This window comes from Oculina patagonica, chromosome 4 (genome assembly GCF_052425735.1).
Source record: "Oculina patagonica isolate OP01 chromosome 4, crgOcupat, whole genome shotgun sequence".
In the NCBI taxonomy this organism is placed as follows: Eukaryota; Metazoa; Cnidaria; class Anthozoa; order Scleractinia; family Oculinidae; genus Oculina; species Oculina patagonica.
Window position 1 is genome coordinate 18,779,677 of NC_135761.1, and position 18,175 is coordinate 18,797,851.

Consider the following 18,175-nt stretch of genomic DNA (forward strand, 5'->3'; position numbering starts at 1 on the left):
TAAAGGCACATTTAAAGCAGTCACTAACCTCTCTTGTAAACTTACGTGTCTGGAAATCTGCAGACAATAATCTTTGTACTGGAGAGGAAGGAGAAAGAAATGTTAGATTTAACATTAATCAAGTAAAGAAGCAGAGAAAATCAAAGTTGTGGCTTACACGGTCAACCGAGTACCTCTTCTCTTGTCCTTGTTTAGAACTGGAGTAGAATGAATCTCGATAAAACAAGTTTGAGAAATAAAAACAACTTTGTTTAGATTCTTACGAGGAATTTCATTGGCTGGAACAATGTTTTTGTTAGCATTTTGTCCAATGAAATGACGTCTTCCATTTGTTAGTCCCGCTCTGAATCTGTAAACGACAACTGGGAAAGAAAACAAAGAACTGTATGTTACATTCTACTCTTAATAAATAAAAAAATTGATAAAGAAGCAGACTGAGGCGAAAAAAAAAAAAAAATTAGCAGAAACTTACGCCGTCAGCTGCCGAGTTACTTTTTGTGTTGATGCTATTAATTTTAGCCATCAAGTCGGCAAATGAAGTGATTCTGGACAAAACAAGTTTGTGAATTAATTTCGCAACTATATTTCGAGGGACGTGTTCTGTAAAGTATCACACAGACATTGTTATTCGCCAGAAATCACTTCTACCATTCGCATGGTTATGAAATACTTTTCACATATGAAGCAAGTTTGACAAATAATTATAACCTTTAACATAAATACCTCCAGTAACAGCAAGGAATTTGTGTTTACCTCTTAATTTTCAGCATTCTGTCTCAGAGCTTGCCGAAGTAATGACGTTCCCTCGTGCTTTATTGAAGTTCACACCGTTGGACTTGCTGTATCGATCGTCATTTGCTGAAAAAAAAATTAATAGCCAGATTAAAGACATTACTGTAGCTTAAGTTGAAATCTGTTTACGTGGCGGTCAGACGGTCTTCGTGCAAATCAAACCTCCCAAAGCGGGTAGCGAAAAGAGTAAAAATATTTAAGCTATTCAATGTACTCATTAGACGGTTCTTTTCGCTGACTTTTGTCGAACGAAAAGTGCCGGTTACTTGAACGCTCCAATGAGTACTTGTTCCAAGCCGTCGAGTGCTCCAATGTAAATATTTGCCATTTATATTTTTATAAGTGAATTGCTTGATGGTGAATATTTGAGTTCCGGGTGATTGCGTTTGTTTGAAAGGACTTCTATTTGCAAATAGACTGTGATTTATTATAATAAATACTTCGGGCTATAACCACTTGCTATAATTAACACTTCCTGTTTCTGGCAAGGTAGTGTTACGAATCATCGTAGTGTTCGAGATAAACCGCCCATATAGTACGGCATAGTGGAAGTATAACTTTGTGGGATTTTTATTTGATGGATAAGAAACGATAGCCAGAGGGGATCATAATTAAATGATCACGATCTCACTCTCTCGTCAAGCTGTATAGCTAAACAAACAGGAAAAGATTACCTTAAAAGATTAAAAGATTATTAATAATAATAATTACCATACAAGCAGACGTTTGCGTGACACGCGTGACTCTCAGTCTCGCGCGCGCGTTCATTGAAGAATCGTGAGCGCTTCGACCTCGATTTCCCCCTGCGAGCAAAGTTCGACACCAGAACTGAGAATTTTCATTTAAGATTGACTATTGACCTTTTGTTACTTTCAACTATATAGTGTTTTTGGGAATTAAAAGTCAGTAGTCTCCTTGGAATCAGAGATGGGAAATTTACAAAGTATGTTTCCGTTACTAACTGAATTTGAAGTTTTCCATGATCACAGTTGCTCGCGCTCTATCGACAAAGAGATATGAGATATGAACTGCTTAGGCAGTGGGGGTGGGGGTAGGGGTGGCTGAAAATGCAACTGCATGTTTCCCAACGTATCTAAACTCTTTTAAAAAATATTCAGTAAATCTAATATTTTTTTCGACTTTTTAAGTTCACAGACCGAATATTACAGATTAAAAGAAAGACAGCTGAAATCGGTCTTCCTTATTTCCCAGTATTTAACGTTTCAACTTTAAGCAAATTGAGTGAGAAAAAAGAATTTCCGCGATATGGTGTGGCACGCATTTTAAAGAGACTGTGTCACGGATTTTAGGCATGGAAAATGACCGAAAATTCAGTGAAATATAAAAAATAACCTCTTAAAACAGTGAAGGGACATTTCAATAACACAGCAAAAACAAAAGAAGGTACGGATGGCAAAAAATGAAGAAGATTGAAACGGATTGCGATATGGATTTTTGAAATCTTGTTGGGCTGAACAGTTTTCAAAGTTAGTGTCGTTTGCTTATAAATTTAAATTATAACGCCCGGAGACACATTTGGTTGCAATAAAGTTATGGTTTTGTCATTTAGATCCATAGAAGTAATTTCTTTGCAAAAATTTTACAGCAAGTATTTGGCAAAGCTTAATAAAATAATCTTAACTCAGCCGTGACACAGTCCCTTTAAGCATTTCTAAATTAAAATGAGTGTAGTAAATTCACAGAGCTGCCTGCTGCCCCGAATGCCTCGAGTTGGAGGGTGGCGATTTCACAGACGAAGAAGAAGAAGTTCAGTGACGAAGAAGTTCAGTGACGTTATTATTTTCTGTACTGAAATTCCTCCTTTTCGAAAATCGTACTTTTTTAAACTGAAGTCTTTGCTGTAGGGTATATGGGTGAATTCCAAAAATTAATGAAGATAATAGGTTTGCAAATGTAGAAAAATTTGCCGTAAAATCCGCTTAATGCTTGTGTTGTCTGTGTTGTTTTAAAAGAATGAGAAAATCTTTCCATTTATTAAATGCTTTTGATTTGATTCCTTCAGATTAAATTTCGCGCAACAAACCTTTTTACAAGGTCAAGTAGTACCAGTTAATGATACTACGTTTGTTTTTAATTATCGTGCTCACGAAAACGTATTGAGTTTGTTCTAATTATCTTCGGACAGATTAGGAAATTTCGCATTTTGGTTGATTTTATAATGATCATTTGACTACCCGGCATAGCTAGTACTTTGAAGACTGACGTAATGGCCAAGAAAAAAAAATTGTAAACAATTCAGATGTCAAGAGGCAAAATCAGACCTTCAAGAAAGAAATATTGGAAAAGAAATTTACAACTCAGGCGAAATTGAGGAAGTACAGTTGGCCGGGCGTTCAGAGATATGTGTGTTCAAGAAAATTATGAGTGGGTCAAAATCAAAATTTTTATTTTGTCGTCAAAAAGAAGGCAAAAAAAAAAACAACAACAACAAAAATCCAAAAAACAAGTGACTACAGAGTAAAACTGAGGGCTGCTTTTTGTTACACGGGGTTTAAGCTGAAGCTCGGATGTCTCTAAGGTAACAGTTTCTTTTGAAACTAATAACTTTGTCTTCAGTACTGGCGTTTAACGCTTTGTCCTCATAAATTTACGTGATTTGTGGAATCTTGTATTATCGCTATTTTTTTACCCTTTTTCTTTTTTAGCTTTTTCTATTTAGCTATACTTTGTAGCTTTCATTTTAACCATGTAGACTTTCTTTTTGGCTCCTTTCAACCTTAACGAATTTTCGAATTTTTTCTTTTGAAGTCTTCTGTGACACTGTGGAAATCACTTGCGACCTCATTGCGTCTTTACAAATCTTGTAACTTTCGAATTTTTTTCGTAATTTTTGCAATGTCACAAAAAGAGTTCTGCAACTGAATAGCATTAAAGAACAGACACGTTTCCATTAATCTTCCCGCCTTTTATTTAAAACAGCAAACTAGAAACGATTACAAAGCACACCCAGTAATCAGACAAACCGCTTGTTAAATAATTTAGCGAATTGATCACAGTCCCATTATAAGCGTTTATTGCAGGAATAGATGTTTTGTCTCCGGATCTAAGCCTGAGGTTTAGGAACTTCTTCAACATAGATCCGGGACACTGAGTTCCAGCCTGTGTTGCCGTCAGCGTTTCCATAACTGGGACAATTACCGATCCAGAATCCCACGCGCACCTTGCCTTTCTTGATGTTGTTACAGTGACCCTCAATATGGCGGACACGGTGAGGATCTTGAGATTTTGCACCCCCCAAGTACACAACACCGTCAATTGGCAGGGGAGCTGCACATTCAGCACCATTGAAAGTAAAATACCAGCGTTTGCAGCACCCGGTACAGCCTTGGACTCTAAGGACACCAGTCCAGTAAACATGGAGGGATGTGTCAGAGAAGTTCTTGGTGAACACACAGTCCTGTGCAAAAATATTGATTGATTGATTTAGTAGTAGTTTTTGTTTTTGTTCATGTTTATAATTACCGTGTTATTTCCATGCAGTTTTGAAGTTGCTTCTAGACATGATAATGCTGTTATAAGACTTATATGGTATAGCATAAAAATTTATGTTCCATAAAATTTTACCTTGATCAGACCGTTGTCTTTGCCATCGCTTTTTTTCCACACACACTCTTTCCAGTTTTTATAAGACATAGCACCAGGAGTCCCAGGGATTCCACTCGTTCCACTCTCTCCACGATGCCCCTTTTGGCCGGGAGGACCCTGAACTCCAGGTTCTCCTTTTGCACCATCCGTCGCGTTAACACCAGGACTTCCTTTGGGACCCGGAGGTCCCTGGGGTCCAGTCCTCCCTCGGCTACCTCTGTCACCTTTGGTTCCTTCACGGCCATCGCGGCCATCACGGCCTGGTGCCCCAGGAGACCCAGGTTTGCCGTGCATACCAGGGATACCACCATAACAGCTGGTTTGCTGCTTGGAATAAGAAAGAATTGTGAGATCCATTGGCCTAGACAACTGATTTTTTCATGAACGTATTTGCAAATGCTGTGTTATTTTTATACCTGCTTTATACTTTGGCGCCTGATATATATTTCCTTAGAGTGTTTTGTATATTTTTTTATCAGCTGACAATTTTAATGAGAAGTTCAACAAAGAAATTCCTTTATACACCTTTGTTACAAAGAAGTTTTCTTTGGGCGAAATGAATTCACTCAGGTAAATAGTTATCATGGAAGACCGGAATTTTTTGTGTGATTCAATTCTTTTTAGACACAACAACGTTCTTTTATCCATCCCTTTTCGTGGCGTTACTGCTGTTAAAAACAACTTGTTTTTGTTCCCAATGTTTCTACAGAAAGTATATATCTCGATGATTTCGCATGTTCTTATAGCTCAATTCGTTCGTTTCGTATTAACTCCTTCCACAACATTTCTTTAATAAAAATATTACTTATGGGGAAGGGGGGCGGGGGAGGTGGGGGGAGGGGAAGGAGGTGGTGATTCGTCACCGCCCCTTGCACAGAGAGTTATTGTTTTTACTCTTGTCAGAAATTATCGTTTGCAATAATTGTCACTTACCATTTTGTAGGATGGTTGATTGGTTTTGTTATTTGCTGTAGCGCAGTAAACCAACAATGACATCACAAACAGAGACAACAAGGAGATCACAGAGACTTTATGCGAAATGAAAGCCATTTCTTCTTTACGATCTGCTGCAGGAAAAGTTAGCAGAGACAATATAACTACAAATGTCGCAATTTTTTGACATATCGATATCATGGAGTAAGTCCATAATGCCAATTTGGCTTATAAAAGCATTAAAATTCCGTGTTTTGATTAAATGTTCAAATGTAAGATTTCGATTAAACTTGTACATTGAGGCAAAGCCTAAAAGGAGGACTTTTGAAATCTCACGGGAAGCTGATTTTTAAACTAAGCCGATAAAAATGGGAATATACAAAAGTATATCAATTCAAACTTTCTCTCTAGCAGGATCAATTTTTTTTTTCAGTACTGGCTTGTTTGATATGAACTAATATTGGGTACAAATTTTTTTTTTTTCAAAGAACGAGCGAAAGTTTTTCTGCATGATTCTAATTTTCTTAATTTTTGGCAGATCTTCACACTCGTAGAAGAACCCAATGTTACTCATTATTAAAGAAATTAATAAAACTGTTCAAAACATAGGGCATTTTTTACAGTCTTATGATTTCTGCTTAAATCTGGAATGAAATCGATCTTTTTTTCTAGGTAGTGAAAATGTTGCTATAAAATTGATACGCGAAACTTTCGATGTGAAAAGGTTGAATTTTGTAGCCTGAACAGGCGTCTGAATTCAATTTTTCACTGGCGATAGATATTGGGAAAACCGTTTAGTAAGTACGAGCAGAAAATACAGAGAAAATGGTCATACCTCAAAGCTCGAAGGGTCGCTTTTCTGTTCCAAGTACCTGTTGAACAACTCACTGTAAAGGAATGATAAGTAAGCTACGTGTACAATTGAGTTTTCAGCCTTTGTGTTGACTTTGGTTCGTGTTCGGACCAGTTTGTTGTTGACCATAAGTCGAGCTGTTTCAATAGTACATTACATCACTGATAACGTTATGGCAGTTAATTGCTTTGTCTTTATACAATAAAAATGACGATTTTTAGTTCCTGTTACGTTGTACTGAACAAAAATAAAGTTATTTTTAGAGCTAAAAGTACGTGTTGCTTTACACACAAGACCGCGCAGAGTTTGTCAAAAAAAAAAAAAAAATATAGGTTGATATAACTTCACACCATCAATTCCGGGATTGAATTTAAAAGAGCAGTTATATTTGTGCATTTTTGAGGGATCCGAAAAGAAAACTCTTGGTTTGCAGTGACTTGTTTGTCGAAGAGAAAATAAAGGAAAAATGTATCACATTCAGATCTTCTCTTAGTTTGGTGAATTGTCAAAGTTTAAGACGACCGCCACTGGATTAAAAAAGGATTTCAAAAAAGATGAAATTATTAATTGGAAGCCATTAAAAGTATATTTCCTTTTACTAATATCAAATCTTTTTCATAAAGAGGTTCATCGGGCTTTGCTGTTGATGTTCATTTTACGGGTTTGTTTGGTTTCTGGATTGTCTTTATTATCAAACATGTCATTTATCCTACTTTTTTTTTATTCAACCGACGATATTTACTTTTTTGCAATAATTTTGTGAAAACGTTTCTTTTCGCGAAAAAGCTGAAATTCTTTTATAGTAAAGACTCAATTGTGAATCATTAATGTATCACATTTGATAAATGATTCGATTGATTGATTTTTCAGCTCGTTAAGTGTAGTGAACGTAGTAATCGTGCGGTAAATTGAAAGAAGTAAAATATTTAAGAAATAAATCAAACCATAGTTACATAAAAGTAGTGCATCCTTATCTATCCTGCGCTCGACGTGGAGACTACAAAAGGTTGCGTAGGAGTTGAAGTCGGTTTTTAGAAAAACGCATCATATAAATCGTACCTCGTTGGAAATATTTATGTTACTTCCATGAGTTTTAATTACAATTCAATACCCAATGTGAAATAAAGAAACTAGATAAAATACAAAATATAAATATAATATATCGCCAATTGTGCCCAAAGGGTGGCCAGCAAGAGGCTAACCCATACAAGGCAGAGAAATAAAAGTATCAACAAAAAACTTAATTACTCATTCCTCGAAGATATCTGTCTCTTACAAAACAGGAAATACTTGAGGCTTGACGAACTAATTGGGTGGTGTGGTAACACATTGCACATTTCAACAATCCTACCGTGAAATAAGCTAAACCTGAAAGTAAAGGAACGCTATACATTCTCTTATTTTCCTGTTTTAATGTCTTTTTCATATGATGGCTGTAGCTGTTTGATTATGTTGTACACACCAATTTTCTCTCAGGGTTTTTTCCCTTGCCAGAAAAACCGAATATTTAGCACCGACCAGAATATTCACTCTTGAATTAATCTTCATATAATGTATCGAACGATTGCAGTTCGCTTTTAACTGTATCTTTCAATTTTTCATTTCTATATTGTGACCGCGGTCAATTTCCACAGTCAAGTAGTTTACTGAATATATTCATTAAGTTTTTTCTTCTTAACTCTTTTTGTAGTTTTTTTTCGGCGTACTATTCCTCTCTTCCTCTGGATTTCACTTTCTGACTACCCATATTTGCAATAAAATCCACTGGAAAGCAGATATCTCGCCGACATCTTTAGAAATACGCGACTGTATTAATGTGGTCGTTTATCACAAATATCATTTGCATTTATTGCGACGTTTTTAGCATCTACAGAAAATTCTAAGAAAAGGCAGTGTAGCCTGGTAAGAGACGGTTTCAGAACAACGCGGTATAAAAATTGTTTCTCATGAGCAGTGCAGTTTTATTCATTTGAGTTGAACATCGTTAAACTATATTCTCTTATTTTAAAGTTTTAATTGCCTGGTTTTTATATGCTCGCTGAAATGTTTGATCCCCTAAGTGCATTAAATCGCTCTCAGGGGGTGTTATCATTCTGTTGAAATCATCTGGAAGCAAAGGATGAGAAAAAGCTAGCGAGAAAATTTGCAGGAGTCGGTTTCCGAGGAACGCGGCAAAGGAAATGCACCTCGGTGCAAAAATATTCATTTCAACCAAGCGTCGTTAAACTCTTTTCTTTTATTTCCAGTTTTAACGCCTTGTCAGTTTTATATGATCGCTGTAGCTGCTTACTCACCGGTTCTTTAACTTGTCTTGCACGCACTAGATATCCGGCTCTCTTGGAATCTTTTCTCATTTTCTTGAAATCATGCAAATATGCACCGACCACAATTATTACGCTTCTAACAGTATCTATTATTTTATTTTAGTGTTCCTCTCCATCTTGTTACCGCGGTTTATTACCAAGATCCAGTAGTTTACTAAACAGATTCATTAAGTTTTCTTCTTCAGTGTTTTTGGCGTATTTTTTTTTCTGGAATATTCACAACAGTTTATTTAGACTTGTTATAAGAACTGGATTTGGTACAGTTTCTGGTGATGCTAGTTCGCGTAAAGATCGTATTTCGGTTTTCTTTTTAATTTCTAACTCTAAAACGTGAGACAGCAACGAAAATAATTGGTTCTGCACAGTGTACGCTGTTACCTTTGTTTTCGCGTTTATAGTTGGTTTAAGAGATATTCGTTATTGTAGGGGCCATTCTTGTAGCAAAAGCAAAAGTTGTAAAGGCCTGTTCCGCGGAAACAGGTCGTCAATTCTCGGCTATTCACAGTAAAGAGGAGTCAATTTTCGTTCGTCCCTGAAATCAGTGAGCGTGAAAACTTCTGAGAAATGCTGCAGTTGCGATCGGCTAAATAAATTTACTGAGAACTGAATATCTATATCTTGTATGTACCTCTCGTTCGCTGTATTAGATAATTGTTGTATTCCCTTTTCTGATAGCCCGATCCTGATAGCACTGAAAATAGAATTTCTTAAATTTGCATAGATATAATATGAGTGGAGTTCCATTCCACGGATGATAAGTCGCATCAGTATATTTCATAAAATATACAAGATAAAATCTTGGTAACTGCATGTACAGTCATTTATTAGAGTGAAAATATTAACTTACGCCAATTTTTTACGAGCTGCTGAACTAGTTTTAATCATAAGAAAAAGGACGAGCAAAAAGAAACAACAAATTGAAACTAAATGAAAAGATGGCTGTAGCAAAGTCGAACGATTCACTATTAAGCAGAAAAATAAATTATATATCGTAATATTGAACAAATTGATTTAAAAATAACATAATTAAATCCCTTTTAGCTCCTTCTCCCTATCGCCCAAATTCGAGATCACACTGATTTCTTTAATTTTTTTAATAAAACAAAGTGAAGTTGCATTTGTGTACTTCAAAGTAACTACAATGTTCTTAAACTTTTCGGAGGATTTGAGTTAAAAGCTCTTGTTGTTTTACCATGCATATCAACACAGACGAAATTGACCTGCTTGTCAAAAAGGCAGATACAATTCGTGTTCAGCTCATTCTTTACTTTGCTTAGTTTCATAATGGTATACCTCTGTCTTAAAAAAAGGTTTCGTCATGAAGTGTCCAAAACGTTTGTATATATGATTACATTTTATCATAGAAAAATTGACGTTTTAGGGTAGTCACATCTTTGGCTTTGCTGATGATTGTTCAGTCCCACGGGTTTGTTTGGTTTCTAAAGTTCTTTCTATATTTGCATTTATAAACATGTCTGTCAGATACAATTGTACGTGTTTTTTCCATAACTGCATCGTTTTAACGCAGTGTGCTGTTACAATGTTTACTTTATTTTTTTCTTAACTATTTTGTTTTCCCGAAACAAATGTAAATGATTTTCAGGACTCTGGCTAATCCATCGCTCCAGGCTTTGTATTGCCGGGGACTTATGTACCCCGAGTAACTAAAAATTTCTTCTTCTGCAATCCTGTGCCATTTAAATACCTAAGTAATCGAGATACGACCAAGTTATGCAAATATCCAGTTTCAAAAAGGCATCGAAGAACAACCCTTCCGTTCCCGTTTTATCGCCTAGTTTCCTTACAATCGCTGGTCAAGCGCTAAATTTCGGTTGAAATCGCGATTTAAAATTTTCTCATGCGAAATGATATTCATACAGGTTCTATTATCGGATTTATTTGTGATGTCCGAGCGACGCGTGTTTGCCATTTGTATACTAGCTTACCACACTCGTGGCGAAAATTAAATATCAGTCTGCAGGATATACTTTCTCAAAGTCCGTTTTATGTGATATCCTTAATTCTACAGCCTGAAATGAACATTTCCTGAAAGAAAATCACAATGACTCCTTTTCAGATCTGTAATTCTTAACAAAACCTACACATGTACCTACACATGTACGACAAGGCCGTTTTGGATCTCTTGCGTCTCTATCAAGTTTAACTCGGCTGTCGAGGTAAAGGATTGCATTATGATGGAAAATGCACCCTTCGTTTATACGTGACACCAACTCGAACTTACTGGGTTACCTTTCATTGTGATGTGAAAATCGGCATTCATTGACTGCGTCTGAAACTGATCGGTTGTTTAGACGAGGTAGATTATATATAATCATTTGCTTTTGGTTGCAAATAGAGACGGTACTCTCATAGATTGCGCAAAGAAAAAAGTTTTAATCCAATCACAGTGTTATTTTAAAAAGGCCTTCATGACAAACGCCTTCAAATTCCACAATATTATTTTCATAGCAAACATTTTGATGCTCTTCTTGTTGATATTTTGCCATTTTTTGTCCTCTTATATCTCGATCGCTTTGCTAAACACAAAATGAGAGTCATCAGTGCGGTGACACACTACAAACCTGACTTGAGGTCTTGTGAATATTTTTCGATTTAGAAAATCTAATTTTCAACTTACCTTCGCATTCCCGTCCTCCTTTTTCCCCGCATCGTGTTGTCCGTTGATGAAGCAATTCTGAAAAATGCTCGGACTGTTTTCAAACTTGTCAGTAAAAATCACACATTTTGGTCAATTTAGCGCTAATTTGTTTGGCCATTTCTTCCTCCTCCCTATTCTGTACCTCCCCCCTCTTTACAATAATGGAACGAAATTTAATGACGCATTAAGCCTTGTACCCAGGCGTTCTCTTTCCACTAACATCACGTCACGATTACCTGTAAATTACGTCAGAGCTTTTTCCAGGACCATGGTCGCACGGTGCGCTCGGTCTACAACGAACGCCTAAAGGACTACGTCTAGTAAGGATTTATTCACAGAAAAAAATTATGTTTGTAGTTGCATGCAGACTCGTTCCCAGTCGCTCCCTTGGCGGTTTTGACTAGAACGCATTGCATCCCAGCCTGCCCCGCAACCCTTGCCTTATTCCGCCTCAGTTTTTTATCGCCTTTAGAAACAAATAAGTAGGGACTGGGAACGAGTCTGAGTTGGATGAGATGTAAAATCAAACTGTTTTGCAGCTTTAGGATTCGTAAGTCATACCAAGAATTAAATAGTTGGATTTCTCTCAATAAAAAAAATGCATAACGTCAGGAAAATAAACCATAAATGACGGCTTTCAACGTGCAGGTTCCAGGTAATCTGGTAGTTTATGGGTATTCCTTTCTCTTCAACCCAAGCGATTTATCTATTGCATTTTTTTAGAATCAATTCTTTCTTTTCAGCCACGGCTGTGTTTTGTTTACTGCAAATGCAAATAACAAGTTACAAGTTACATGAAACATTTACGCAGTCCATATATTTTTTGAAATAAACAAATATTTTGCGGTAAAGGAAAATTGGAGACAGCACACATTTATCTGTCAGTCATCTAGTCATTTTTTAACTGAATAGACGTAATAGTACAGGGCCGGCTAGCGAGGGTTCAGGATCTGGACTGGGTTACTCAAATCTTTTAGGGCTGAGATAGTGGTGAGTGTATCGTAACTAGGGTACAGTGTGTACTTATTTTTAATTAATTTCTTGTGTTGCCTTTACCTTTAATTTTGTAATTCGCTCCTTGATTCATTTGTTTGCTTATGAAAGACTCTTTTTACTCGTGTTTTAGTTTTTGTAATTCTTCTATCCAAGCGTTTTCTAGTTTTTTTTTATACTGGGTAAAAAATGTTTATAGTTTATTGATAACTGTGAAAATAAGTGATCCCCGCTGCTAATTGATAATGGTGCATGACTGACCAAAGTATCGCTTGTGTGCTGAGACAGCAGTGAAATCGATGAAGATAGTTTAACCAAATGTCCGGTATAAGCTTTTTTTAATCATCATCAGTTTGTTATTGTTTTGCTGCTAAAGAAAGGTCAATTGGTTGAGTTAAATTTCCTATGAAATTCGTCGCTTTTCCTGCTTTAGAATGTGATGGAAGCCCGAGGAGACTCCGAGCCGAAACAGTCCTGGATGCTCGTCGGAAAATTTGAATAAGGCCCCTAAAGGAGACCATTTAGGGCGTGGCGCACGCTTTTTGTGACCCCTAAATAAAACAAACCAAATTTTGTAAAAATAGAATTTCTATTTCAATATTTCCTCGCGTGCAGCCCTAGACGAGACCTCGAGGGCTAAAAATATTGGCGTTTTGCTCGGAATTCCCTAAGTAAGATCAAATTCTGAAATTAACACCCCTCGAGACGACGAACATCCCCGCCTGTTTTATATGGGACTCGGAAAGTGTAGAAATTTACAGTCGAACGATGTGAATTGCTTTCTTGTAAGCGGAAATACAATTTTTTCAATAGCATGAAGCATTCCATCCACTCAGTCACCAAACGTGGTTGATGAATGGTAGCATTCAGTTAGTTCAGAAACTGTATAAAAAAAGCAAAGAAAACCGCTAAATTTAAAACAAGTTGTATCGTTATTTGCATCGTCATCATCATCATCTTCATTGGCACCTACCTAAAGAAACTACATACGCGAGCACCCCCTTCTCCCGGGAAGCACAGAGTTAAAGTTTCGTGATAAAAAGCAAGGTATTCATGTTCTCAAAATGTAAATTTTGTTATTGAAAAGTGTATTTTTTTTCTTCAGCATAAATTTTTAATTTGTGGTCGCGTATAGACGTGGCTGCAACTATTTTAAACAGCGCATATGTTCTTCCCTTTCTTATTTTTTCGGATTGCTCTTTGCAATTAAGTTTTATTGTAAACAAAACATTGCATCCCTTTCTGGAGCTCGCAGGCACACAAGAATGAAAGAACTAGAAGAAAACAAGCAAACAAACAAAAAATAAGAAGCAACTATTAAAGTTGTCAATCTTCCTGCTTTTTATTTAACAACAGCTGCAAATGTGTAACAATTACAAAGCACATCCAGTAATCAGACGATTCACCCGTTCTATAATCAAGCACCTTATCACAGTCCCATTATAAGCGTTTATGCAGGAATGGATGTTTCCTCTAGGGATCTAAGCCTGAGGTTTGGGAACTTCTTCAACGTAAATCCGAGACACTGACTGCCAACCCGTGCAGGCGTCACCTTTTCCATAATGCTTACAATTACCTACCCAGAATCCCACGCGCACCCTGCCTCGTAGATGTTGTTACAGTGCCCCTCAATATGGCGGACACGGTGGAGATCTTTAATCCGTGCTCCACTACCCTGATTCATGTACACAATACCGTCAATTGGCAGGGGAGCTGCACATTCAGCACCATTGAAAGTGAAATACCAGCGTTTGCTGCAACCGTCACAGTTGTATATTCTCAGGGCGCCAGTCCAGTAAACATGGAGGGCTGTGTCAGAGAAGTTCTTGGTGAACACACAGTCCTGTGGAAAAGGCATGACACAAAGGAAATTAAAAAACCGAGATTCCCTTTACTAGAATCTGAAATAGTTAGAAGGCGCGATTCAGCGTCGTCTTGAGTTTGAAAAGTGAGTCCGAATTTTGTGAGAGTTTGCTATTTTTGTTGCCATGCATTATTAAAGATGCTTACTTCATATTAACCTCCTAACTTAAGTTATAACTTGTGTTATATAGCACAGTCAACAAAATCTTTTTGATCCTTGGAAAATCTACCTTGATCAGTCCCTGGTCTGTTTGGTCATTCAAGTCTTCCCAGACGCACTCTTTCCAGTTCTTATAAGACATCGCACCAGGAGTCCCAGGAAATCCACTCGTTCCACTCTCTCCACGCTGCCCCTTTTGGCCAAGAGGACCTTGGACTCCAGGTTCTCCTTTAGCGCCATGAGTTCCTTTGGGACCTGGAGGTCCCTGGGGTCCAGTCTTCCCTGGGCTACCTTGGTCACCTTTGGCTCCTTCACGGCCATCACGGCCTGGTGCCCCAGGAGACCCAGACTTGCCGTGCGTACCTGCAGGGCCTGGTACACCACCATAACAGAAAGAAGGAGGTTGCTGGGTTGGAATAAGAAAAGAGTCATGAGTTATTAATGAGAAAGCCAGTGAAGACAAATCTCTCGGCAACGTCAGGTGAAGATATGATACGAGTTTTGCATGTTTGCTGATTGGATTTAATGTATATTTTATCCAATACTTTTCCACCCCGAAAATCAAAAGCTGTCGCTTTTTCCATACCTTCTTTTAACATGCCTATGTAGCTGCGTTTTTCATTTTTAAGTTTTTTGGATTCAAGCAGAAAAGTTCATAACTATTAACATCACAATGCTGCACACTGTTTTGCACAATAAAATTATTAGGTCAAGTTAGGCAACTTGTCGAGCAAACCGCATGGTTACCAACATTGCTTGCTAGTCCAATCTTCCTCTTAGCCGCTGAATGGTTTAAAATTAAAGCTATAAGGTGCGTTCTTAGACGCAAGTTCGTTTGACTATTCTAAGAAATTCATGCTAGGATGTAACACAAACAGCATACCATATTGGACGATGGCTGTTTTGTGGTTTTGTTGCCCTCCGCTGCACAGTAAATGGAAAAGCATGACATCACATACAATATGAAAACCACAGAGACTTTACTCATAAGAAAGGCCATTTTTCTTTACGATTTGCTGTGGAGAGAAGGTTGAAAGATTACAGATAAAATCCACCGATTTTATTATCATTAAAAATTAAGGACATCTGCAACAATGGCAAGAAGCAATCCTATAACGGATACCATTTTTAATTAGAGACTGAGAAAATCTTGATTGCTAAATCATTTTACGGTTGGTTCACCATGCCCACAGAGTGGATGTCATTCGTGGATCTTATTTGAATGTCTCGCTGTGTACCAATCATGAATTAGTAAATACTCTTGTTTTCAATTTTTATCGATTTTATTTCTCTTATTTGGCCTAATTGCTTAGAGTGAAAATCAGTGTTCTATCGATGTACGTTTTCCTTGGTCTTTCTACAGTTAGACCAAATAGTATATATAAATAAATAAAAAAATGAAAAAACAAAACGTATCAAGGTATGTTCTATTTTAAATAATCGTTTTCAATGCTTAATTGAAATCTAAAAGTGAAAAATGACTTTTTGTTGTTGTTGTGGTCATGCACCTTCATTGAATAGTATAATGCCATAGTTAAAGACTGCATGATCATTTTGTTCCACGTTAAAACACGTTTGCAAACTGGTATAGTTTAAACTAGGGATAGTGCCTGCAATCTTCTACCTTGGGCTGGACCTTGTCGGGGTGTAGAAGCTTGCGTGGCTTAATGATTTCAAGGGCTGTACTGACTGGGGTGTATACCCCTGGCAGGTTCAACCATGTCAGAGAGGTCTTGGGTGAGAGTCCTGACAAAAGCAGTCCAAACAGTTTCCTGATCTGGAAAATCAGGTAGGCAGAGGTCCAGCAACCCTCTCCCATAATAAAATAATTGCTACGGAAACTACATCAGTAACGAATGCTATTCGGGATCGGACTAGTGCGACCTGTGACATCCCTGACGAGGGTTTTCTCCACTGGGGTGGCACGAATATGACTGCTTCAGGTGAAAGCCGCAAGGAAGCCGGAAGCATGAAAAGGCCGCATGAAACATCTCTCCTTACACCCAAAGACCACTTGAACATAGGATGTTAAAACATCAGGACAATGTATACCATCGAAAAACAGCGACAGTAATGAAGGAAATGAGAAAGTACAAACTAAACATCCTCGGCCTCAGTGAGGTAAGATGGACAGGTTTTGGGGAAGTGAGGACAACGACAGGCGAGACAATCATCTACTCTGGACGCGAGGAAGGACACCACAGTGGTGTTGCCCTGGCGATGAACGATGAGACAAGGAAATGCATGATGAAATGGAACCCCATCTCGGACAGGATTATCAGCGCGCGGTTCTACTCTAAGTACGTGAAGATGACAGTTATCCAGATCTACAACCCTACCAACGAGGCTAGTGATGAGGACAAGGACGTTTTCAACGAGATGCTCCAGAGAGAGATCGATGCTACACCACTTCATGACCTACTGATTATTCTCGGAGATGCAAATGCAAAGGTAGGATCCGATAACACTGGCTGGGAAGGCACCCTGGGTAATGAAGGACTCGGCATCATGCAATAATGGCCTAATATTTGCATCTCTCTGCACCGAAAACAGTCTTGTCATAGGTGGCACCTGTTTCGGCACAAATACATCCACAAATACACATGGACATCCCCAAATGGTCGTGACAGGAATCAGATTGACCACATTGCAATCAGAAGAAGATTCAGGAGATCCTTGCTCGATGTCAAAGTTCAAAGAGGAGCTGATGCCGCGAGTCACTATCATCTCGTCCGATGCAAGGTACGCTTAAAACTGGCAAGAGATAGGAAAAAACAGATGTCAAGAACCATCTATGACACTGACAAGTTAAAAGTCCCCATACAAAAGCGGAACTTTAGCGTAGCTCTGAAGAACTGTTTTGAAGCTTTGGCTAGTGAAGACCTGAGTGTAGATGATGCATGGACTGAGTATCGAGATATCTACTGCAGCACAGCGGCTGAAACTCTTGGGCAGAGAGCAAGGACGAGGAAGGATTGGTTGAGCCCCACTACCTGGAACTGCATCGAAGAAAGACGTGTGCTGAAACACAGCCTCTTAAACTGCCGCTCGGAACGCGTGAAGGAGAAAAAACAGCAAATTTACCAGAAGAAGGACAAGGAAGTGAAAAAGAGAGCGACGAAAGGAGGACCCTGGTAAGAATCGCAGAAGAGGCGGAAAGGGCAGCGCACCAGAATAACCTGAAAGAGCTCTACATGAAGACCAAACTACTAAGCGGATGCCTCAAGAAGCCAAGCTACTGAATATCTGCAACCAGACTCTTGACCAGTGTAAAGCTCCATCTGACTGGAAAAAATCTCTCCTGGCCAAAGTGCCCAAGAAAGGTGATCCATCTATCTGCGATAATTACCTTGGGATATCCTTACTATCAGTACCTTACAGGGTCTTCTGCCGACTGCTGCTGTCTAGGATGCAGGAAGGAGTGGAGAAGAGATTGCGACAAAACAGGCTGCCTACCGGAGAGGTAGAGGAACAACTGAACAGATCTTCATCCTTAGAACCATCTTAAAACAGAGCGCTGAGTGGCAAGCATCCTTGTACATTGGTACAAGGATGATAGTGTAAGACGTGACAGGCTTTGGAACATCCTTAAGCATTATGGTATTCCTGAAAACTTCGTGAACATCATACGAGAGCTTTATGATGGAAGCACCTGTTGTGTTGTTGAACGTTGGCAGTCATCAGACTGGTTTCCTGTAGAGTCAGGTGTCAAGCAGGGCTGTGTAATGTCTGGTTTTCTTTTCTTTTCGAAAAAACACGAAGGTTGCCAACCCAATTTCCATAAATGGACCCCGGGGGGGGGGGGGGGGCATTCAAAAAAGTTTTATACGGGGAGGCTCCGCCCCAAGCTCTTACCCCTTACCCTTTAATATACCATTTTCACAGAAATTGTACCCCTTTCGTATACCTTTTACTGAAAAAAGGTACCCCTTTCATATACCTAAAAGACTTGGCATAAACTCAGAACAGGACGTTTTCTTGTCATTTTCATG

General features: G+C 38.3%; 1 protein-coding gene and 1 pseudogene across 2 annotated transcripts; both read right to left on the reverse strand.

The window, feature by feature from the left end:
• Positions 1 to 3,697: 3,697 nt before the first annotated feature.
• On the reverse strand, positions 3,698 to 7,394 carry LOC144651809 (uncharacterized). The gene is made up of 3 exons (XM_078511821.1): positions 5,332 to 7,394; positions 4,378 to 4,725; positions 3,698 to 4,210 (listed from the first exon to the last, which is right to left on the reverse strand). Exons 1-3 carry the CDS (start codon positions 5,530 to 5,532, stop codon positions 3,857 to 3,859), a joined length of 903 nt encoding a protein of 300 aa, XP_078367947.1. The 5' UTR covers positions 5,533 to 7,394; the 3' UTR covers positions 3,698 to 3,856.
• Positions 7,395 to 13,477: 6,083 nt separating this feature from the next.
• Positions 13,478 to 15,183, reverse strand: LOC144651620 (collagen triple helix repeat-containing protein 1-like; annotated as a pseudogene). Its single transcript, XR_013570351.1, has 3 exons — positions 15,067 to 15,183; positions 14,254 to 14,589; positions 13,478 to 14,003 (listed from the first exon to the last, which is right to left on the reverse strand). The product of XR_013570351.1 is annotated as a collagen triple helix repeat-containing protein 1-like (transcript).
• Positions 15,184 to 18,175: the final 2,992 nt, after the last annotated feature.